The 24,753-nt window shown below is 44.7% G+C and overlaps 1 protein-coding gene across 7 annotated transcripts in view; it reads left to right on the top strand.

Moving 5' to 3' along the window:
* The window catches only part of TBC1D1 (TBC1 domain family member 1), a 238,846-nt gene that overhangs the window by 139,729 nt on the left and 74,364 nt on the right, over positions 1–24,753 (top strand). For 5 of the 7 annotated variants that reach the window (XM_038533495.1, XM_038533499.1, XM_038533500.1 and 2 more), the window contains 6 exons: positions 4,197–4,325; positions 5,759–5,845; positions 9,437–9,717; positions 11,634–11,795; positions 12,592–12,711; positions 13,643–13,782. In XM_038533495.1, coding sequence (XP_038389423.1) covers positions 4,197–4,325; positions 5,759–5,845; positions 9,437–9,717; positions 11,634–11,795; positions 12,592–12,711; positions 13,643–13,782 — 919 coding nt within the window. The remainder of the gene's footprint in view (positions 1–4,196; positions 4,326–5,758; positions 5,846–9,436; positions 9,718–11,633; positions 11,796–12,591; positions 12,712–13,642; positions 13,783–24,753) is intronic. The other 2 variants (XM_038533496.1, XM_038533498.1) reach the window with 2 other exon arrangements.

The following is a 24,753-nucleotide window of genomic DNA, read 5'->3' as shown; positions in this document are numbered from 1 at the left end:
ATCCCAGGACCCCAGGATAATGCCCTGAGCAGAAGGCAGAGGCTCAATTACTGAGCCACTCAGGTGCTCCTCTACAACTTTTATGAGGCAGGTGGTATAATTCTGTTGTTAGAGACGAGGACATGGGGAACAGAGGTCAAGCAGCATGTTAGGGAATGGCAGAGCCAATGTGTCTCAGGTCCAAGGGCACTGTCTTAATCATTATGCCTTTTAGGAGCATACTTAACAAAATAAATAGATAAATAAATTTATTTAGATTTTATTTATTTTTTCATGAGAGAGACAGAGATACAGGCAGAGGGAGAAGCAAGCTCCGTGCAGGGAGCCCGATGTGGGACTCGATCCCAGGTCTCCAGGATCACGCCCTGGGCTGAAGGCAGGCGCTAAACCGCTGAGCCACCCGGGCTGCTCCAAAATTTAATGTTCTATAACTACTCTACTACTGCTTGTTTCAACTCTTGTTTCACCTTCTTTTTGATGACTTTTAAAGTAAATGTCTGATACCAGCACTCTTTAATGTGCATGTAATTAGCTGTAGTTCAATATTTGTTCACAATTTCTTTTTGAGATTTACATCCTGTAAGTTGCACAGATCTGAGTGCACTACATCTTGAGTTTTGAGGACTTCATACATTCAGGCAGCCCACGCTCCCATCAAGGGAGAGAGCTTCCTCCACGCCAGAATGTACCCCGGTACGTCTTTGCTAGTCCTCACTGCCCCTCCCCGAGGCAACCACAGTTTTGATTATTTATACCATGCATTAATTTTGCCTGTTTTAGAACTTCTGCAGATTCACACAACATGTAGTCTCTTAGTTCTTGTTCCTTCATTAGCCTGATGTTTCTGCTCCTCATATGTGGCATTGCATGGATCACTAGTTTGTTCCTTTTTATTCTCGTGTGCCAGGACCATAGTTTTTCTTTATCCTCCTTCTGATGGACACCTCCACAACTTGTGGGTGCTAGTTGTTCCGAATAGGACTGCTAGTGGGTATGCCGTGGCACCAAGGGATGGTGGTTCTGACCTGGATACTTCAGGGTAGCCACATAATTTCAAACTTGGCTCCAGATTTCCATGTGTAGAGTTCACCTGTCCGTCATGGGATGGGCAATGTGATTGATGACTGGTGAGATTTGCTCAAGGGCCCCAATTTGGAAACTTATCCAAGAACCAGCATCATCTTCAAAGGAGAAACCTCTAGATGCTTATTTTAAATAAGGAATGTATTTTCTAAACATGAATTATTTTCAAATTGTATTAGAATTGTGGTGATAGACCTGGGAAAGTGTCTTGTTAGGTGGTAGAAGAAGGGGGAGAAAATACTGAGCTAAGTGTACAGACATTCTTAGGCCTGGTTTATTTATTTATTTATTTTTTTATTGCTTAGGCCTGGTTTAAAAAAAAAAGGAAAAGTGCAGTTGTATATACTTTCTACTGTGTACTTGGTCTTCTAGCCAGTGTTTTCTTTATATATCAAAACAATCCATTCAAAATGCTGCTTCTTGATGGAAACTTTGGTAGAGTTTGGAAGCAGGCCCACAGCTTTTTAACTTTGGGAGAGAACTGGTGGCAAGTCAAGGGCAGACCCCCAAGGACCTATGTGGATCCTTCCCTTTGCTCTGGAGTCTTTTGCAAGTCTGGATAGGCCCTGATATTTGGTAAATGATTACACAGGACCAATTGCAATGAGTAAGGCTCTTGCCCATGGTGCATGGTGCATAGTAGGCACTGAGTCAATATCCGTTGGGTGAGTCTCGCTTCAGGTATGTGTTTCCCATGGGCCTGCCCAGTGATCATTGCTCATTCATTCATTCTTCAACAAGTGAGAGTGAAGTATGCAGAACATGCTCAGTATACTCTATGAAAACACAAAGATAAATGACAGTCTCCCTTAAAGGAATTTCTAAGCTGGTCACCATTCTCTTAATGCATATTCTAATTCTCACGGAAGTAAAACTCTGATGACTGCATGAAGCCAAAGGTAGCTCTTATCAGAACCATTTCTCTCTCTTTCATGCCTTGCAACATGTATGACATTCATTGATGAATTAGGATTTCATCAATTTCAAAGAAGACATAGTATCTTTGACCAGCAAATAACAAAATAAAATTTAAAAGCATAATCAGATGGGAATTAGGGAAAGACAAATTAAGAGACCATCTATACCCATCAAATTGGCAGAAATTGAAAAATCCGACCATACCAGATAAAGGTGAACTCCCGTTTACTGATACTGGGACTATGAGTTAGTACCATTTAGAGGAGGAAAATTTGACAGTATCTGGTACATATGAAGACACATAGATCTTGTGACTAAGCAAGGATAGTTCTGGTTATTTACCTTGCAGAAACCTTCACACGTGTGATAAGGAGCTATGTTCTGGAGAGATTAGTGTAGTCTCCTTTGTAAAAGCAAAAAGGAATCGATGTTTAACCACAGGAATGTGTACAAATTATGTTGTCATACAGTGAGCTACTACATTGTAACTACACTGTAATTAAAGCGAGTGAATCAAAGAACATTTGTCACCATAGATAAGTCTCAAAAACAACATTGGAAGGCAAAAGGTATTTATGGGAGAGTATGTATAGGATGATACATTCATTTGAAGTTTCATCTACGTGTAAACCACCATATATGGTTTACGGATACATACGTAAATGTAAAGGTACAAAATACCAGTTGACAAATATCAAATTCAGGAGTGGGTTATTTGTGCAGCTGGGAAATGGAGAGTGGTTCTAGTAGGCATCAAAGATGTCTGTAAAGTTTTCCATTAGACATAGGAAACAGAGTAGCTAAGAATCACGATCACTCATGTTATACTGAGTGTCAGGTATATTCTGAGTGCTTTAATGTGTGTTAATTCATCTGAAGCTCAGAAGTGCTCTGTGTTCTCAGCCTGCAGGTGGAGGAACTGAAAGGCCCATAATGACCTCTCCAAGGCCACAGAGCTAGGGAGCCGCAGAGAAACACCTCACCTAGGCATGGGCTCCAGAGCCCGCGCTTCTCACTGCTCTCAACATGTTCGTGTTCACTTGGCCAAAGCTGGGGGGTTGGGGAGTGGGAATGGTGCAGATGCATGTGTCAAATTGGTCTGTACACTTTTCTGTATACTTGAAATGTGTAACAGAATAGTCTGAATTTAGAGTATTAGTGGATGTGCTTGTTTGTGTTTTTCTTAAAAAAAAAAAAAAAAACTTTGTCCAGCAGGAAGCAATCAGGCAAGAATCCATAGAAGTAAGAAGCAGTTTACTCCAGAGGTTTTTTTCTTTTTTTAAACATACCTCTTTGTTAACGAATAACAGTAAACCTCATTTCATGGTTGGCATCCAAACGCCATTGTGTTGGCAGCTTCCTGTTGGGGTCAGTGAGGGGGACAAGCGTGGGTGCAGAGGGAAGGGGTGGTGGAGGCAGTAGGAGGGAGAGAGGAAGACATGGAGACAACAGAGCTCCATAGAAAGCAAAGAAGGTATTAATTTAGGGTTATGGAGTGGATTCTTCAGTTGATTATTTGTTTCAGCCTCAGAAACTCCCCCAAAGGTAAGTTATTCTTTACTTTGAAGAGCTAATACTGGCCACCTTGGTATGAGAAGCTCTGCTCAGTGCTTTACATGATTTACCTGTTTCAATCTCAGCACAGGGTTATGATTAGATCTTGAGGTGAGTCTGAGTTGACAGAGGAAGTAACTTGTTTAGGGCCAGTTAGTGAGTGACACCTCTCTGATCCGAGCACAGAGTCCAAGCCCTCCAGCTCTGTTAACTGATTGGTTTCCAAGCACATTTCCTTGTTTCATTTGGAGCAGTTGGAGCAACTCTTTGAGGCAGACTTTCCTCAACTTGTAGCCATGCCATCGAGGAGCAGATGAAGTGTGGTCAGAGGATCAGAATAATGGCCTGGGGTCAAAAAGATGTATCATTTATCATTCCTTTAAGAAGGAAGGAAGAGGGCAGCCCTGGTGGCTTAGCAGTTTAGCGCTGCCATCAGCCCAGGGCGTGATCCTGGAGACCCGGGTTCAAGTCCCACGTCGGGCTCCCTGCATGGAGCCTGCTTCTCCCTCTGCCTGTGTCTCTGCCTCTCTCTCTCTCTCTCTCTCTCTATCTAATAAATAAGTAAAATCTTTAAAAAGAAAAAGAAGGAAGGAAGGAAGGTGTAAGTGACTTACCTAACTTTGCATTGTTTCACTTTTTAGACCTCACAGATTGCAGCAGAGAATATTGGAAGTGAGTTGCCACCTAGTGCCACTCGATTTAGGCTAGATATGCTGAAAAACAAAGCAAAGAGATCTTTAACAGAGTCTTTAGAAAGTATCTTATCCCGGGTAAGTAGCATAATTTCTCCTAATCTAAGTTAAAATCACTTTTTAAGAGGACATACGATTTAATTCTATGCCCTTATTTAAAAAAGTTTAAGTACCCTCTGTGTTCAACGTGGGGCTCAAACTCATGAACCTGAGATGAGTTGCATGCTCTTCCAACTGAGCCAACCAGACACCCTCATTTCTTTGCTTTTGTGCCATCAGTGTGTGTTATAAAGTATAGAGGGGTAAAAACCTTTTTAATGTCCTCTCAGTCTTAAAGCAATGTTACCTACGTTTCAGTTTTTTTTTTTTTTTTTCAGTTTTTAACTTGAGTTAGGTTAAAAGAAATTTTCTTATATAGCATGGTATTTTTTGTTTCCCAAAAGGATGTTATTCATTGGCCAGTCTCTGTGAAGAGAACAGATTAGACGTAGTAAAGTGTGGGTCACATCCCCCTGAGTGCCACCAGGCACAGCTTAAAAAACCATTAACTGTCAGCCACTGCTGGTACGAGTCTGGAACTCTGTGGCGGGTCAGTGAACTGTGGCTCTCAGGTCAGATGCCACCTACCTCCTGTTTTTGTAAATAAAGTTTTGGAAACAGAGCCATATGCATTCATTTATCTATATTCTTAGTTCTTTTGTGCAGAGTTGAGTAGTTGCCACAGACACCATATGGCCCACAAAGCCTAAGAGATTTATCTGGCCCTTTACAGACAGGTTTGCAGACTGCAGCTCTATATAGGAAGAGCGAAGTAAACATATACCCCAATCTGGGAGTTCCTTAAGAAATTACGTGCTGTGTGCTCCCCACCCCAGGGGTATAGATAACCTGTGGTGGCACTCCTGAGAAATCAGAGCTTGGTTTTCTTTCAAGGTGTCACACCTTTCTGGAGCTTGCAGTATCTTACAGAGGTGTTTTTGTTTTTGTTTTTGTTTTTTGTTTTTGATTTCATGAAACACTCCATCTGAACCAATAATGTTCTAGTTAAATTTTATTTTGTTTGACGGTTTTTCTCAGAATTTTGCAACATCCTTAAAATTAAAAACAATCCATTTGCAAAGCCAGGTGGCCACCTTTGAGAGTTCCCGAACAGATAGAATGTTGTCTGAGTGTCCTACAGCTGGTGTGTTGTGACAGCTTGGGACTCAGGGGAGAGAGGTGCTGAGTGTGTTTGCTTTAGTGCTTTCTTTTCTTCACAGATTGCCTCTTCTTCCTGCCCGCCATCCCTGCCAAATGACTAATCCACAAGGTGTTCGGGAACATTTAGGTTGCTGTGCTATTAAAACAAAAAACAAAACCAAAATGTTGATTATCTTAATGCACATATGCGCTCAGCAGCTTTTCTCAGTAGATGCATTTTTCCTGAGATTGTTTAAATAGACCAAGCTGCCTCTACCTGATGCCTTTGCACAAGCCTAAGGGATCATAACTTGACTGCTTCTCTTTTGTAGGGTAATAAAGCCAGAGGCCTCCAGGAACATTCCGCCAGCCTGGATCTGGACAGCTCCATGTCTAGCACTTTAAGTAATATGAGCAAAGTAAGCACATTTCCCTTTCTGTGACTCCCTGAAGAAATCAGCAAATGGGTTGTGCTCATCTGCTGCCTACAGAGCCTACAGAAGGATTACAGGAAGCCCTGTATCTTACATCATGAAAAGTTTGGTGCTTGCAGACTTCTTGGTGCAGGGGGAGGGCTGGTCTTGCAGTTCTGTAACTTAAGAGTTTCACATAATAAAGCAGGTGGCCATTTGATAAGAAGCAAGATCACAATTTTAGACCACTAAGAGGTACTTTATCACAAAGCAATCAATGGACTTCTTGCCCAATTTTAAAAATAATTGAAAAAAATTGAAATTGGGAAAACCTCAAAAGTGAGTTTGTGAATTCCATGAAGTTTGCAACTTGAATTTTTTTTTTTTCAAGATTTTATTTATTCATGAGAGACAGAGAGAGAGAGAGAGGCAGAGACACAGGCAGAGGGAGAAGCAGGCTCCATGCAGGGAGCCTGATATGGGACTGGATCTCGGGACTCCAGGATCACGCCCTGGGCTGAAGGCAGGTGCTAAACCTCTGAGCCACCCAGGGATCCCGCAATTTGAATCTCTGAATGTACTTTTACATTTTGGCTGCCTCTGGGATTATAATTAAATATTACTGTTTTTATAAATAGATAATCAAGCTTCCCCCTTTGGGTCTGTCAGCAAGCACAGCTTTGTAATCATGAACAAGTCAACGGTTCTCTTAGGTACCAAACCTGCGTGTGTCCTTGTTTAAATTTCTTGCTTTCTAGGGCACTTAAGCATCTTCAGCTTTTTTTAACCACCAAAAAATGGATCTGGGGTTTGCACTAGGGAGGACAGCTTTCCTTCTGTTACCAAAGCTCCTCCAGATGCAAGAGAGAGGGAAGGGATGTGGAGGCCAGCTCCTGACCATAGAACTCAAGTTCTGAGTTTCCTCCTGAGGATGTGGCTTTCAAAGTTTTTAGACCATAGTCAACAGCAAGACACTCATTTAACATTGCGGAATGATTCATAAACACACATACGTACACACTTTGCATCCAGAATTAAAATCTCACAAAACAATATTTATCGCAAAGAACCTGGGGTACATATTGTTTTCTTTGGTTCTTTTTGATTTTAAAAATGTCCATGGTGGACCATTGAAATTGATACTACCACCTGCAACCTACTGCTTGTGAAACACTGCTTTAGAAGTGTGCTTACCACGTTCTCAGTTGCACCTTTAGTGGGTTTCTGGCGAAAATACAGATTCTGGTTCAGTGGGCCTGGGGTGGAGCCTGAAATGCCACATCTCTGACAAGCTCCAAGGTGGTGTCGATGCTGCAAATTTGTGGACTCCCTCTGGGGAGTGAGGCTCTAAACACCAGACTTCTAAATATGATTTTCTGAGTTAAAATCTAGTGGGATGGAGCATCATCTGACCTACATCCATTACATGCTGGCTTCTACCCCACAGTTTAAAGTTTGGAAATAGTATGGTTAATCTGCGATACACAGATGAGTGGAACAAAGCCCCTGCCCTTAGGAACTTACCTGGGAGGTGACAGATGCTCAAATAACACCAGCATCAGAGTGTAGAAGGAGCCCTGAGAGCTTAGAATAAGAGAAGGTGGTAACTTAGCTGTCCCAGGAGCAAGGGGAAGGGTAGTTATTTTCGATCAGTAGAACCAGAGAAAGTATGGGAGTGGGGGCAGTGATGCTTTTGAATTAGATTTTATTTTATTTTTAAAATTTATTTTTAAAGATTTTATTTATTCATGAGAGACACAGAGAGAAACAGAAAGGCAGAGACACAGGCAGAGGGAGAAGCAGGCTCCATGCAGGGAATCTGATGTGGGACTCCATCCCAGGTCCCCAGGACCACACCCTGGTCTGAAGGCGGCGCTAAACCGCCAAGCCACCGGGGCTGCCCTTGAATTAGATTTTAAAGGATAAGCATTACACCTGTGGAAATGGATGGGGAAGAGATTTTCCAGATCATTACAAGAAGATACTATGAAGAAGTTCATGTCACTCAAGTGACTTTTCTAGGAAGTCTTATTGTTTTGAATTCTTCAAAGCACAGATCTAGGAATATGCATGTAGCTTAAATTTCTAGGGTGATCCTAAGAGAAATGCAACTTTCAGAAGCTACCTGTTTGTATTGTGTATGGGAATATCTGTGTGTGTACTTCTTTACATCTTTTTTATGCTGAGATTGAGAAACTGTTTCAAAAATAAGCTAGTTTATGTAATTGGATCTCTGCCAATACACTGATCATCTAATTGTTGAGAAACATCCAAGTGGCCCTTTTAGCTAACTGATCCTTAGCTTCAAAGGATCAGTAATTTCATGTAATTTGGAGAGAAGTTAGTAAGAGTTGGGATAAACAGGTTTGCATAGCGGAAATTGTTTGCTGTGATATATTGTCTTAGACAAAATTCTAAATCCTTAAAAGGATCATTAGAACTACAGAGTTTTGAAGAATGAAATATTCCATCTGTGTTTAAAGGTAATTAATTTAAAAAATTAAAAAAATAAAGGTAATTAATATTTTGTAGCATGTTGGGAATTAAATTTTTCCGATCTAATTCCTCCACAATTAAATGTATATAATCTCTCTCCCCTCGATAAATACGTTTCTAAAAATTAAAATCCTTAATACCTATCATCTGAAAGGCACTCAACTGTGTATCAGGTGAACACAATTTAGATTCTTCAGTCCATAATTAGATACATTCATTTCGTTTTACTCTTTCCATGTTGATTAATTTATCCCTTTTAGCAATTTCTTCAGGGGCTAGCTGATTTGTGGCCCCCCCCCCTTATTTTATATTTTTTGATTGGAAAGAATATATTGGCCACCAGCTACGTCCTGGGCACAGTGCTAAACATAGGATTGCTTACTTTGAAAAAGTATGCATCCTGAAAACCTGTAGTATTAAAGCATTGCCATGATTCTCAACAGATATTGGCGTTACCCACTCAGTAGATTCCTTGAGTACCTGATGCAATAACTTATACTTGTATAACATTTTACAGTGCACTTTCACTCGTATTCCCTTGCCTAATTCTTGAGACCTAATGAAATAAGTTTTCACTCTACCCTTTTATAGTTGAGAAAATTGGGGTACAGAGAGAAGTTAAGTGATTTGCTCTGAGCCGTGGCAGTGAGTGCCTAAAGAGAGATTCGTCATATTCTAAGAATATTAGTTTTTAACCTCTGGGATCACAAAGTTAAATTTTAACATTAGAACAACATCAGAGAGTCTTAAGCATGTGGGCAGAACAGGTATGAACGCACTCAGCAAGATAAAGAACTTCTTGATCTGCGCAGACAAGTTCAACGAGACCCTGCGTGCTACTTAAAAGCACAGTAGAGTCTTTTACAGAGAGAAGGGGTTATTTGCGGCTTCACTTACAACAGCTAAGTCCTTCCACTTGGATTTGGGCAGGTTTCCCCATTTGTGCAGTAGTCTAGCATTTGGTCTCTGATAAGCAGGCACTTAGTGGGCCTTCGTTTCCTTATATTTGTTGGTGGCCTCTAGATGGTGTTACAGTCAGATGTGTTTCCTGCCACTGAGATTCCCCGTGATATGCCTGACCTGCTGTCCCTCTGCCACCAGGAGCCATCTGTGTGTGAAAAAGAGGCCTTGCCCGCCTCTGAGAGCTCCTTCAGGCTCCTCGGCTCCTCAGATGACCTGTCCAGTGACTCGGAGAGCCATCCCACGGAAGAGCCTGCCCCACTGTCGCCCCAGCAGAGCTTCCGAAGGCGCGCGAACACCCTGAGTCATCTCCCTGTGGAGTCCCAGGAGCCTCCGGAGCCGGCTCGGGGGTCTCCAGGTGTCTCCCAAAGGAAACTTATGAGGTATCACTCAGTGAGCACAGAGACGCCTCATGACCAAAAGTAAGATTTGTTTAAGAAATGTGATTTTGTTGTATAAATAGCTGGGGCATATCTGTTGTTAATCAGGCGTGTTTGTTGGGTGAGAGAGAAACTTGAGTCAGGTTCTACTGGGGGCTTACAGAGCTGACACCTGCCTCCCGCACCTTCCTCCCATGGGGACTCTGTGATGTGAGGGACCCTTGTTACGTGCTCAAGTAGCAAGTGCAAGTGTCAGGAGGAAGCAGGTAAAATGGAGCAGAAATGACCCTCTAATTGGGTAGTAATCACTGCTCAAGCAGCGTGAGAGGCAGGAGCTCTGAGGACAAGTAGCAGAGGGGGTGGGCAGGTGAGTCCTCCTCTGGAAACCCGGATTCTTTAAGTGGTGGGGTGGAGATGCGGCCTTCAGTTCATGAACGCATCGCATGATGCGCGTGAGAGGCAACGTGGGTGCCTCTGCTGGCTGCGCAGCCTTGGGTTCTGGTCCTCGCTCTGTCCTGAGCTGGTTGTGACCTGGGCACATCTGCTTAGCTTCTCTGTGTAGCAGAATCGAATAGGTGTTTTCTAAAATTTCCTTCAGTGTGAGAACTCTTAGTGTCTGCTAACCAGATTTACGAAGTTTAATAATTTGGCTCGGATGAGCCGTTGGAATTTCCTGGTTGTAGAGATGGGTAAGCAGCAGAGAGGCAGGTCTCCTGGTTCCTTCTGGGGTCCCTTGGCAATTCATTTGACCCTAAACATCAGAGACTATAGACGGTCACAGAGTTATCAATAACTTTAAAAATCTCTTAAGATCCCTCACTTCCTAAATCTGGATAAGGGCCGCACCTGTGTAGAGTTGCTGCTGGCCTTGCACGTACGAGCATCAGGGGGCTCATGCACGTGTAATGCCGAGTCTGTATGGAGGTGTTGGAAGTGTTTTGGGTGAAGAAATGAAACCATATGTAACAGAGCCCCTCAGCTTCATTTCCAGTCAGCCATTGAAAATCATGATGGTTTTCAAGAATTCAGCTGCATAACTCTGATCCCAAAGCAGGACGCATGCCAGAAGCTGGTATTTAATATGTGACATCTTAGACAGAAATAATTTGAGGGTTTATAGGGTTCTTGTCGTGTTCTTAAAACCCTGTATGCCCATTCCTTCTTTTTTTTGCCTCTCTGCTGTGTCCCCAGCCCTCTGTTTCTGGCATTTTCAGTGATCGTGGACACATTCCTGTCTAGAGGTTCCCAGTTCTCTGGCTAGGCCTTCAGTTTCACACGAGCAGAGGTGGTAGGAAAGGTGTATCCCTGACAGTACATTTCCCTTCTTGCCAGGAATGCAGCTTCCTAGTGGGTCGTGCTGGACAGAGGGGAGGGGACGCTGGAAGGAGCCGCCTCCCCGTCTCTCATACCCGTTTTGCTTCCTGCTCCTCGTTTATGCAAAAGAAATGAGACCTTGAATTCAAGGCAGGTTATTGTTCATTTTTTCCCTCATTTATGCAAAAGAAATGAGACCTTGAATTCAAGGCAGGTTATTGTTCATTTTAAAGAGCAATGTATCTTAAAAACCATGGATTTTGTTATACTTTCCTTTGCTTTTGGTTTCAGTGAGAAACAAAAAGGAAATTGCTGTCAGTTTCTAAAAGGGGAAGAGAGGAACAAGTACTATGGGGTGCATACATGTGTCAGAAATGGTCAAGAATGACTTTTCGCAGTACTTTTTTTTTTTTTTTTTTAACTGAAAACTACCTTTACCAGTGAGACAGTGGATACAGAAGAGAAGAGCAGTCCTCTGGCTCTGTGACAGCTGGTGTTCAAGCGGACACCGGCAGCCTAGCCCATTCTTGCCTGTGTCCTCCTTGACCCCCCTGGAATCCCCCCTCTGCGACCCACTTCGGGTCCCCCACGGGTCCCCTCCTCTTCCCGCTAATCGCCCTGCCTTCTCTCTAATTGCTATTTAGTGTGCATCATCCACCTGTGGGCGAGCCTAAAAGTTGCTCAGGTCAGTCTTCAGCTCCTGCTCCTCCACCTCGTCTTAACCCCTCCGCCTCCTCGCCAAATTTTTTTAAGTACCTAAAACATAGCTCAAGTGGAGAACAAAGTGGGAATGCTGTGCCGAAGAGGTGAGCACACTCACACGGCAAGTTCAGTGTCGTTTGTCTTCATCTTGCACAGAGATGATATGCTGCATGGCGGGAGAGGACCCAGGGCCACCGCTTGTGCGTGTGTTTGCGTGCTTGTCTGATTTTGGTTTTACTGTTTTCAGTCTATCATCTGAACTGACTTGATTTACTATTGATTAATTTTACTATCGATTAATTACTATCGTCAGGTCTTGATGTCAAGCCGCCTCTTATATACTTACTTTCCCCTATCTCTGTCCGGTGTGTGCACACACGTGTGTGCACAATCATATGTACACAGTTTTTTAACAAAAATTGTGTTTGTCCATTTACACTGTGCTATGGGCCAAATCAGAAATTTCCTCATGAATTCAGGAAAATTATTTTTTTCCTTTTGAAAGTGAAAGTCATTTTGGAAGATGGACTGATTTTCTTGTTATGTTTTTATTTTATTCTGGCAAGAATGCGTAACGTGAGATCTGCACTCTTAACACTTTTTTAAAGTGCACAGCACACGATTGTTAACTACAGGCACGATGTTGCACAGCAGATCACTAGAGCTTATTATGTTGCATAACTGAATGGTTTTTGAATTATTTCATTGATTCCATTCACTTAAAATAGAATTTTGTTTACTGAATACAGAGGTTAAATCTCATTTGTAAACTTTTAAATTTCTCACCTGGTTTAATTTTCTTAGCATGAGAACTTAAGTGTTTATTTTAAAGCTTATATTTTATACTTTTTATGTTTGTATTTCTTTTATCCTAAACTCTCTTCTCAACCAAACTCTCAGCATCTCCTACCGTAATGCCCTGCGGAAAAAACTTCATTCTTCTTCCTCTGTGCCAAATTTTCTAAAATTTCTGGCTCCTGTAGATGAAAATAACACCTCTGACTTTATGAACACGAAAAGGTAGGGTTTAATTTAGATATATCAAGTCTGGGTAGAAGTGTTAAATTATTGATACACAGGGATTTTTCAGCCAATTTTTTTTGACACTCAAAAAATAATTTTAGCTAAATCGATTGTATCTTCCTTTTTACATCTTCTTACTGAATGTTGCTTTAAAAACATCATCCTGTTCTCTAATTTTGCCTAGGAGTAGTTTATTAATGTGGTGTTTTCAGAAGATTCAAGGAAATCTTAACGTGTTCTCTAAGTGGTAGCAGATGTGGTGGTGGTAAATAAGTTGGGATGTCTGACCTGTGAGTTAAGGTGATCATTTAGTTGTGTGTACGTGGGTGTAAATCACAAGGCCTTCCCCAAGTTATCCTGTGAATAGGAAGATCACTGACCAGACTATATGATATGTGTTGATAAATACACTTTGTTTTGTAGTTTAAAAAATATAAATGTTAAAATTGATGTCATCAGCAAGTGACCATGTAATTATTGCCTCGATGACTCTGCGTAATCTAACTTTTTTCATTTTGGGGGCCGTCTGCAGAGATGCAGACCTATGCTGAGAAATTATTCCCACACATGGACTAGGGGAGATGGTGGCCCTGGTGCCATTGCCCCTTTCAGACAGTTTCTCTTTTCTGAAGTGGTGCCAAGGAAGGTCCAGTTGGAAGCTAGTGTGATGTGTGGAGCATATTTCTTAATATCTTTTACAATGGAAATAAATTAAGGGCGTGTGATCTCGTGCTTTTCAAGAAAAGCATCCTGTAAGAAGGCAGGCCCCTGAGGAGTGCTGAGCCACTGTGGGCTTGATTCAGGTTTCATGATGATCTAACTGTGTTCTCTTATACAAACATAATTGATAACGTAGCGTTTTGTGTAAAAACACAAAGTCGAGGGGTATCTCCCTGCCGCTCATAAATCCATCATTCTGTGCTTTCAGGGACTTTGACTCCAAAGCTGAGCACCTTGGAGATGCCAATGGGACCCCCGTGAAGACACGGAGACACTCATGGAGGCAGCAGATATTCCTCCGTGTGGCAACCCCGCAGAAAGCGTGCGAGTCTCCCAGCAGATATGAAGGTACCGTACACTCTGGAAGTGAGACTCCTAGATTCCGGCAGGAGTGACAGCCGTGCAGTTTGGTGAAGGGCAAGATGAAACCAGATTTCAGGTCAAAATCATCCCCTGATTTCAAAGCTCCCTTGGTAGGAAGCTCCAGTGACCATGCCTGTCGCTGTTTCCAGAGGATCCTCAAATTCCAGGGACATGTGTAAGAGAACTCAGCAGCTTGCAGCACCTCGCGTGAAAAATAGTGCCTCTGCTGAGTCTTTGTGGACCCCCGTCCCTGCGCATGTGGGATTGTGGAGTGGCTCCGCCGATGCCCCCACTGGCTCCCTCCCTTCCACTGTGTTCCCAAGCGTGTCTTCATCACCCCTGCAATCTGAGCATAGGTTTTAGGTTTACACACTACGGTGGCACAGCGTGGTGGCGGGGGTGCTCCTTGGTTCCCGCGCTCTGCTCTCATTCCACTCAATGTCCCCTCCCTCGTCGGTTGCCTTCCCTCAGTGTGGTGTCGCAGGAAGACCACCCTGTGCCCTCTCATCCTGCTTGTGTCTCCCAGAAGTCTGTGTCCGGGCCTTCCTGTGTTGAGTCACAATGTAACTAATGAGTTTACATGTAGTTCTAAGCTTAAGATTTTTCTCTGCCCGGTGATACCCTAAATTTTTAGCAGTAAGCATTTCTTTTCCTTAATGCTCTTTATTTTTAAAATTTTTTATTTTTTTAGTTTTGAAGATTTTATTTATTTACTCATGAGAGAGAGAGAGAGGCAGAGACACAGGCAGAGGGAGGAGAAGCAGGCCCCATGCAGGGAGCCCCATGTGGGACTCGATCCCAGGACTCCAGGATCACACCCTGAGCTGAAGGCAGACACTCAACCACTGAGCCACCCAGGCATCCCTTTCTTATGCTCTTTAATCAGAAAACAATTTTTTTCTTTAAAAAAGGCAAAGCAACAATAGTAGACCTTCAAAGAGTTCTTGAGTTCCTCAAGTTGCATGTAGCACAGATTCATTTTTGTCCCTCGAAATACTTCTGTGCATATGTTAAGCAGCAGCACGGGCTACCTGGAGAGTTTGCAGAGTACGATCTGTGTGTTTGTACCTTCCTTGTGCTCCTCACCTTCTGCCCCTTTCCAGCTTCTCTCTCTCTCCCCCTCTCTCTCCCCCTCTCTTTCCCCCTCCCTACCCCAGAGCTCTCTTTATTATTTAATTGAAAAAATGCATCCTCTGCCAAATTAAACAAGAGCCTGGTTTGGGTTCAGCTGGCTTTGCGATATGAATCATATAACTTTACTTACTTTGAGTCATAAAACAGTTATAGTGAATCCTGGCCCTTCCTATCTCGTGGAATTACATTAAATTATAAATGCCAAAGTACTTTGGAAACCTAAAGACCTATCCAATGTAAAGCAATACAGTTATTTTTGTTAACCATTATTGAGGTCAGAACACTGGTGTTAAGCTTCTTATATGGTTGTTCCTCAGCAGGAAGGAACAAGTAAAGAACACGGGAAAGATGGGTTTATAAATGTAGTGAGCTTTTTTTTTTTTCCTTAAGTCATTAAGTTGTTATTTCAGTGTGTATCCATTTAGAAAGTTTAGTTTTAAAGACTTCATTTTCATTTTTGTAGATCTTCTGGTAATGTCCAGCAGCCAGATGGTATGACCCAGTTCCTACCTTCCTAATCTTCTAAGCCAAAGGGGTCTGCTGGACTGGCGGCTGTGGAAAACCCCAGGCTTGTAAAGTGCACAGCCTGGGAGACTGTACTCTTTGTGGGAGCACTGATGGCTGAGGAAGTGCAGTGAGCAACCCCAGGGCTGCTCTGTGCCTGAGTAGGAAGTGTGGTGAGTGCCCAGGTGGACACTGGTGTCTGCAAGTCGGTGTCTGAGGGACCAGAGTCAGAAGGTTGGTCAGTCCTGGCAAATGTTTGCCTCCCTGGAGAACCCCAAGATAAAATGGGCCAGTAGAACGCACCGTGAGCAGCATGAGAGAATGTGACCTCGTGTGGCCCAGCAGGTAGAAGCGTGGGCGCCATGGCGTGTGTCCACCTTTCTTTTTGGAAGCTTCTGTTTTTAATTGGTTTAGTCTGGAAATTCTATAAGAAACAGATAGTTAACCCCATGCTGAGTTCTTGTTATGGTGTTTGCAGTTGACAGGGTTCCTTGGTGAATTCTGGGTTAGGCAATGCAGTTGGGTGAAAGTTTGCAGTGAATGAGATGGGATGATGGGTCGTTGCCCTAGAGCATGGAGCAGATCACCCCCAGTACCCCGAAGCCTGGGCAGCGTGGGCTGTCAGGCCCTGAGAATAGAACACGTGGTGTTTTGCATCTGCCCCACTGGAAACGGTACTCAGGAGTATCTGAAAGTCTACCCGACAGGGCCCCCAGGGTCACTTGCACACATACAGATGGGAAGCGGAGAGGTGGCCTCAGTATGGGAGGGTCTGGAGCAGCCATGAAGGTGAACTTGGGGATGAGGTTCAGAGCTCATTTAGGGACCTCTTCCGAAGGCTGGAGCAGAGTGGCTGCATTTAAATTCCAGCTTTTCTGCGGCGCCTGGGTGGCTCAGTGGTTGAGCATTTGACTTCAGCTCAGGTTGTGATCTCGGGGTCCTGGGATCGAGTCCCACATCAGGCTCCCCACGAGGAGCCCACTTCTCCCTCTGCCTGTGTCTCTGTGCCTCTCCCTGTGTGTCTCTCATGAATAGTAGATAAAAATCTTTTTTTTTTTTTTAATTTTTATTTATTTATGATAGTCACAGAGAGAGAGAGAGAGAGAGGGGCAGAGACACAGGCAGAGGAGAAGCAGGCTCCATGCACCGGAAGCCTGACGTGGGATTCGATCCCGGGTCTCCAGGATCGCGCCCTGGGCCAAAGGTAGGCGCTAAACCGCTGCGCCACCCAGGGATCCCAGTAGATAAAAATCTTAAAAATAATTCCAGCTTTTCCCTTTAGGAGCTGTGAACTGGGACAAGCTGTTGAAACTTCTCCCTCTCGTATGATAGAGGATTAATTATGCTCGTTGCCACACTGAGATAAGAGCATGAGATTTCTACTGGTATTTTATTCAAAAGCTTTCAGAATTCAGAAGAGATTAGAAAATCAGTGAGCTGAAGGTTTCCAGTGTAAAGTTCCCTCTCCCTGGTGCTCCGGGCCCACCACACCTCAGCCCCCCCACACAGGGGCACTGTTCTGCTGCCTGGAGCCCCTCGGGGAGCTGCGGTGCTGAGTGGCAGGGGCTCTGATTTCTCTCCCTGCCATCCTGAGCTGGGTGGCCGTGGCCGGCCGTGCCTCCTCCTCCTCCTTCCCCTGCCACAGTGGGGAGGCCTGCCTGCTGCAGAGGGCTCTTCCTCTCAGGCCCCAGGGGGGCCTTGTTAGCAGGTGGGGGCAGGTGGAGCAGAAGGGGAAGGAACCAGAGCGGGGCCCAGGAGGAGGAGTCGAGCTGTGATTTGTGGCTGAAACTACAGGACGGCAGTTAACACCAGAGGTGGGGTTTCGAGGCTTAACAGTAGTGCCCCATATTTGCACGGTGGTTGCGGAGACCGCCGCGTGGAGATGTATGTAATGTATTTAAACGTGCAGCGATAATGGGTTCAAAACTCGAAGTGCGCTGGTTGGGTGCATCGCAAGGGCCAGGGATGACTGTGGGAAGCAGCCTGTCCCATCTTACAGCAGTTGTGAATTTTCCAGTGAATCTCTTGGATTGAGCCAAATCCTGCTCCCTGTCATCCCATCCCGTGGTGCCTCTCTGGTCTGAACATACTTCTACTTCCCGTTCTTCAGATGGCAGGAGGGCCTGGAAACCACTGCTCCCCTTAAAGCTCCTCCCCAGCCCAGCTGCCCTCATTGCTTCACCCTCCTCCGGGTAAGCCCAGGTCCTGTCTTCTGAGCACACATGGTCCCTTGCCGGGGGAGCCCTGCACCCACACGGTGTTCCCCCGTCCCTGGCCCTCCCGTGTACCTCCTCCTCCCACGGAGTGGCCTCTCCATTGTATTCTTCATACCTTCATCATCTGTTTCTGCTTTAAGTGGTTAACTCACATTCCTGGCTCTTACGATATCTTGTCCTTTGGGGCGTGCGTTAACTGTTACTTAAAAATCAGAATGACTTCTAGGCGCCCTCGAAAAGGCTTTCTTTTTAAAAAAGCTGTTTCCCCAAGCACCTTGTACCTGGGAAGCGCTAGAGCATCGGTTTTGGCCAGTCCTTGTGGGATGGCTTTGAAGCTTGATACTGATGACCAGGACGTTGAAGAGAGCAGCGTAGAGTTGCGAGCCATACCTCTGTGCCTTGAAGTACTTGACACAGCAGAGCTCTGCAGGGGCACTGCTCCTGCCCTGCCTAGTCCATAATCATCACTCTTCCGGCCCCAATTATTGAGCTACTGTTGATTCTCACCACCTCCTGCAGGAAGGTATCCCAAGAGACCCCCATGCAGCACTAGGTGACATCACGATCCTTGCCCACCTGTTTTCTCTGGTGGAGGCTTCTGCTGGGGTCCCTCACTCTTGCCACACATGCCCTGAGGCCTTTGCATGGGCTGTTCTCTCTGCCTGGAATGCTGTTCCCTGATAACCTCCTGGTTAACCTCCTCACCTGCTTCAGATCATTGCTTGAAATCACCTTTTCAAGGAGTCCTCTCCTGGCCACTCTGTTTCAGATTGGACCCTCTGCTCCTACCACCAGACATTCCTAATCTCCTTATCCTGACTTCCTATAGCACTTATCTCCTTATAATGTGCTGTAGTATTTACTTATTCATGATCGCTCTCATCGGTTTCTCCAGTCATTACATGCTTGATGACTTCTCAAGGAAGGCAAATAAACTGCTCAGATTTTTACAAACTTATTATGTGCTCATTAGTGATTTCTTAATTCCCTCTCTCTTCCTCCTCTATAGGAACATGTCCTTCATGCTTTTTTTCTTTTAGAATTAAATGTTGTATGATTTTGAGGGGGGGTATAATGTGGGTACTCTGAATGAGAGAGAGAGAGAAGAGAGAGAATTATGACATTTAGAACTCTGAATTGGTATAATAATAATCACTTATGCCATTATCTGTGGCGGGTGCTTTATAGGAGTTATTTAATTCCCAGTCAGCCTTATGAAGGTTGGCATTTTTATGATATCCATTTCACAGATGAGGGAGCAGAGGCTTGGAATAGCTTAAATCACTTTCCCCAAACCAGAGAGCTAGTGGGTGACCCAGGCAGGCCTGGAGCTCACGGATCTGTGCTCAGAAGCTGATGCTGTGAACACTACACAAGGCTGGCTGTTGCCAGAGATGCACAGCATTACCTCCCGGGTGTGCTGCTGATTCAGGAGCCCCTTCCCACACGAGGGTCCCTGCCAGCACCTGCCCTGGAGCCCCACAAGTATCCCTGTCAGCCAGGCACCCACACGTTTCTGAGTATTTTATTTATTTTAAAGACTTTATGTGTTTATCAGCGAGAGAAGGAAAGAGCATAAGCAGGGGGAGCGACAGGCAGAGGAAGAAGCGGGCTCCCCGCCAAGCAGGGAGCTGGATGAAGGGCTCGATCCCAGGACCCCGGGATCATAACCTAAGCTGAAGGCAGACGCTTAGCCGACTGAGCCGCCCAGGCGCCCCGTTTCCTAGTATTTTAATGTATGGACTCCCCTTTGGTTAGCCGTCTCTCCCTCCATGTCCACATCAGGAGTGGCGTGTGCAGGGGAGGGAGAGAGGTTTCTTAGTATCTGTGAATATTCCTCTCCCAAATCAGCATCTTCATCCCCTGCCACTGTCTGCTCCCCACCCGTAGGCGCAGAGATGCCCCCACCTTCCACTGTGCCCTGGGGCCACCTGGCCCCCACTGCAGCTCTCTGTGTCTCCCTGCAGCTGAGACACCTCCAGGTCCTCAGACATGTTAGAGCCCTGAGCTCCGTGTTTTTGGCCAGACAGTCTCCGGAGGGCTGTGTGCCGCTGGAGGTGGCTGGTGGCCTCTGTTCCCTCCTTGCCCTGGCGGCTGCGCTGCAGCGGGTGGCTTCAGGGAGCTGGTGCTCTGCCTTGGGCACAGTGGAAGTGAAAGTGTGCTTGCAGGGAACCCTGAATCGTGCCTTGTCAAGTGTCTCAGATGCTCAGCGTGGCTGCCTCTGACCATTTGGCATTTCTGTTCCGGCAGTGCAAACTTTCAGCTAAACAGACGGGAAACTTTCTGGCCTTTTTTTTCCAGCCTAAAAAGCGAGGCCGGTATTTGTGCCGTCCCACCCATGTCATCCCACCTAGAAAATACTAATAAAACCACCAGTACTTTAAAAGCCATGCTGTTTGCACGAGTGTTAAGGATATAAGTGAAAGAGAAATAGAATTTCCTGTAACTCTGGTGTCCTCATTTTTTTTTTTTTTTTAACAGATGGACTCAAACCCGGAGAGAAGAGTGTTAGTGAGGAGCGTGGCTCTAATTATAGTGCAGGATGAGGAAAGTACAAAGGGCGTGTGGACAGAGGTGGCCATAGAACCGGGCAGATGTCTCCCATAAAATCAGCCTGTTGTTTATCCAGGGGAGTGTGACTCTCTATATACAGAATCTCTGAAATAATTAAGTGGCAGGAATCTGAATTTTATGTTCTGGAGAGCCTTCTGAAGAAGACAGGCAGTTAATTTCTATTTAGAAATTTACTCACATATGTCTAGTAGGACCAGCGCAGACGTTCCCAAATCCCAGACTGTTTTTTTTTTTTTTTTTTTTTAATTCAACAGAGACCAGTTGGTTTCTTGTAGGAATCCCTGTTTGACTTTAGCAAAAGTCCAGGAGGAATTGTTTCCATCCTGAACTTCAGAGGGGCAGGGCAGGTGTATGCCATTGGAGGGAATGGAAGGGAATCTGTAAGTAGGGGAATCACCAGGTTGTACTTGCAGACTTGGCAAGGCGCATGTTTTTGCAATAAAACAAACACAGATCATAAAATAGAATACAGACAGCTGCGTGGTTGCTTCAATTTAAAACAAAAGTCTTCAGTGATGCTTTTTAAGTTTGTGGTGATCACTTATGGCTACTGTCCCAGAAACCCCAGGAAAATGCATTCTGTCTCCTACGTGTTCTGGGTTCTTTGGTGAGGAGTTTGTGAGACGCTAAGTAAGCTATCAACTCCACAGACATGGTATCATGGGGTGCAGTTCAGTCTGTCCCAGGGCGAAGCTGCTGAGGGTTGTAGGGCATGGGCTGAGTGCAGAGATCGTTGTTCTGAGCGGGTGGTCGTGCTGGGGTCTGGATCGCAGCCTTCCCATTTTTAGAGCCTTCCCACTGTTGATCCGACCATAGGACTATACTGAAGGTGAAGCCAGGGCAGGTGCTCCCATCTCGCAGGTGAAGACGCAAATGCCTCTGTGCATTGAGTGGCTGTGGTCTCGAATGTTCGTGTGTTTAGAGTCCTCTGGGGAGCTTGTACAGAGACAGGTTCTGGTCTAGTCCAGAGGGTCTCCCTTTCTGATAAACTGTCTGGTAATGCTGATGCTGCTGGTACACTATGAGTAGCAAGGGCTTAAAACAAGCAACCACGATAAATCCAGTCCAGACCTTCCTTTTTTTTTTTTTTTTTAAGATTTTATTTATTTATTCATGAGAGACACAGAGAGGCAGAGACATAGGCAGAGGGAGAAGCAGATTCCCTATGGGGAGCCCGATGCGAGACTCGATCCCAGGACCCCAGGATCACGACCTGAGCCAAAGGCAGATAGATGCTCAGCCACTAAGTCACCCAGGTGCCCCCCAGCCCAGACCTTCTAGACCTAGAATGGGACTCCTGTGCCTCTTTCTGCTGCTGTGCATCACTGCGGATAACAATAACCCAAGGAGGCACCGGGTGTCTCAGACCTCCAAGAAATCTAGGTCACTGGTGACATTTTTTGAGAAGGTTGGTGCTTCCTAGAGAAGGCAAGAGTTTGGTGGGGAAAATGCAGTGGTAAACGTGAGGATAAACAGAGGGGTAAGACAAATTTGGTAGTGTGCCAAATGAAACCAAGCATGTGGTGCTCTGCCTCTTTCCTGCTGCCTTATTTTGAGGGGGGGAGCTTTGTATCTTGGGTGGCCCCCAGGGCACAGGGGCTCTGAGCTCGTTGTCAGGCCTGCAGAATGCACAAAGAAACTTGTGACGGGTACTTGGTGGGAACACTCCACAGTTTTGCCTCCTAGTGCATCATACAAAAGATGATCCTTTGTTGTTAGAGAAATAAGTTTTTAGGTAACTCCTGGCTCTGGAAAGGGGGAGCATCCTTTTATCTACCCCGTGTGCCAAGGAACAATTTTAGCGTTCGTCTGATAACTTTCATTGAAGTGTTTTAAATTAGAGATCTCACCAACAATTGAAGCGTTCAGACTTTATATGTCCTGTTTAAAAGAAAAAAGAAAATCTAGAGATTTATTGATTTGAAACACACTGTAAGCAAATAGTCCAGCGAAACTAACATTCAAAGGGTTTTGTGTTGTGAGTATAGCTGTGTCTAATTTTTGATCAGCTGAAGCCTGACCTGTTGGGTTAGGTATTAGATGTTAATACCAATGGCAAGACCAAGGAACAGAATCTTAATCTTTATCGTGATTACTTTATATTGCCAAAAATGTAAAAACTGTCGGGAGAGCTAGGATTGGCTTGTGTTGCACATAGCCAAATTTTAAATAATTTATATACCGTCAGGAAATTTTAATGGATCATATAAGCAGGAGGACTGCAAGTGAAACTTTACTGAAAATATAAGCATCATGGTGACATCTGTATGACCTTTTGTTTTGATCCCTGGTTCTTAGCTTTCCCTGTGCACCAAAGTCACAGAAGAAGGAGATTTTAAATACAGGTGCACCTGCCCCTCTGCATCTTGCCTCACCGAGTCAGTTGGGTGGGGATGGGGCCCAGGCATGAATTCTTTAAAAAAAAACAAAACACACATGCGTGCACACACCCATCCCACAAGGCATTCGATTGCTGTCCCAGCTGAGATCTTTGGTCTAGATGTCAGAGGGTGACTTGAGGCACCGTCACCACTTGGTGGCAATGTTGTTCCCTCTGTCTTGATGGTCCTGCATTCTTTTCCAATCTCAGAAATCCCTTCTTTTTCCCCCTGTGATTTTGTTTTTGGACTTGTTTTTGTTGCAGTATGTATCTCCCTTGTTCATTTCCAGCTTATTTGAATGGAGAGCTACCTTCTGAAATTGAGATGTGCTTTTTTCTTATTCTACAGGGTTCTAGGGTATGGGTAAAATACGAAAGGAAAAGAAAAAGGTCTCTGATTGCCAGTTGCATGGCTTTTTAAAATTGTTCTTAATTTACTCTCCATGTAACTTTGCTCTCCTGTGGTGAATAAAGACCAGGTTCAAGATAAATATCGCAAGCCAGAAATGATTGTTCATGGATTTCTGTAGTTTCAACCTCCTAGATTTTCCCCCCTTTATTGTGGTTCTTGGCCCACCATTACAGACTTTGGGAAGCATAGTGAATGGCAAGATTTTACCTTAGTTTGCTAATTTTGTGCATGATAACAGTTGTTAAGTTAGCATTGATTGAGCTTTTCCTTTTTTTTTTTTTTTTTTTTTTAAGATTTTACTTACTGATTTGACAGAAAGAGAGTGCAAGCAGGGAGAGTGGCAGGGGGAGGAAGAAGCAGGTTCCCTGCCGAGCAGGGAGCCCAATGTGGGGCTTGATCTTAGGACCCCAGGATCATGACCTGAGCCCAAGGCAGACGCTTACCCAACTGAACTGCCCAGGTGCCTGAGCTTTTCCTAATAAACCATCCACAGTAAAACACCCTGTCCTTAACACTTTGTGCAAACGCTGGAGCCAAGGTTGTTGGTGAGACAAAGAAACCATCTCAGCCTCTCTGCTTGGTGGGAAGGCTGCAGGAGCAGAGGGCGGGTGCTGGGCACTGGAGGCCCTGGGAGTGAATCCCTGCTTAGAGCACTCTAGTTCGTAGGCTTAGGGCTAATTGAACTCCAGAGCCTGTGAAGTTGTGTCTGCAGGCTTAAAGCGCATAGAAGATCTTGATTTGTCACCTTTGAACCTTAATCTGTAGGTCATAGAGAGCTATTGAAACTTATAAAGCAAGGGAATGGTTAAGTAGTCTGAAGATATTTTTAGGAGACTACAATCTGTAGATATATTCGAACATGAAGCAGCCTCAGAATCCGGGCAGGACTGGGGTCAGGCAAGCAGGTGTCCTGCATGCAAAATTAAAAGAGGTGCTCACTTTCAGGGTCCCGTAAGTCCAGACCCTGAGAATAAGGATCTCCTTAAATATGGCACCTTAGGTACCTGTGTCCCTCATCTTCCTCCAGGCCCTCCTCGCAGCTGTGCCCTTCTACCCTATGGCCTGCTTGTGTGAGCTGGACAGCTCTGAGAAAGGGTTTGGCAGGAAAGGTTTGTTTTATTTAAGAAACTGCTTTTTTGAAATATAATTCGTATACTATGCAATTTACCCATTTAAAGTGTACAGTTGAAAAAAACTATACAATTCATTATTTTTTTAAAGATTTATTTATTTATTCATTCATTCATTCATTCATGATAGACGTAGAGAGAGAGAGAGAGGCAGAGACACAGGCAGAGGGAGAAGCAGGCTCCATGCTGGGAGCCTGACGCGGGACTCGATCCTGGGACTCCAGGATCACGCCCTGGGCCAAAGGCAGGCGCCAAACCGCCAAGCCACCCAGGGATCCCCCAATTCATTGTTTTTATCCCTGTGTTCATAGAGGTGTACAGTCATTAGCACAACCTCGTTTTATTTTATTTTTTAGATATTTTATTTATTTATTCATGAGAGAGAGAGAGAGAAAGAGAGAGAGAGAGGCAGAGACACAGGCAGGGGCAGAAGCAGGCTCCATGCAGGGAGCCCAATGTGAGACTCAATCCCAGGACCCTGGGATCATGCCCTGAGCCAAAGGCAGATGCTCCACTGCTAAGGTCCCCAGGCATCCCTAGCACAACCTAATTTTAAAATATTTTTGTCTCTCAAGAAAAAAAACCCATACCTCCCCACCCCTCCTT

The sequence above is a fragment of the Canis lupus genome, chromosome 3 (assembly GCF_011100685.1).
Source record: "Canis lupus familiaris isolate Mischka breed German Shepherd chromosome 3, alternate assembly UU_Cfam_GSD_1.0, whole genome shotgun sequence".
Taxonomy (NCBI): Eukaryota; Metazoa; Chordata; class Mammalia; order Carnivora; family Canidae; genus Canis; species Canis lupus.
Note: the sequence above shows the minus strand (reverse complement) of the source record. Positions and strands in the feature narration are given on the sequence as shown.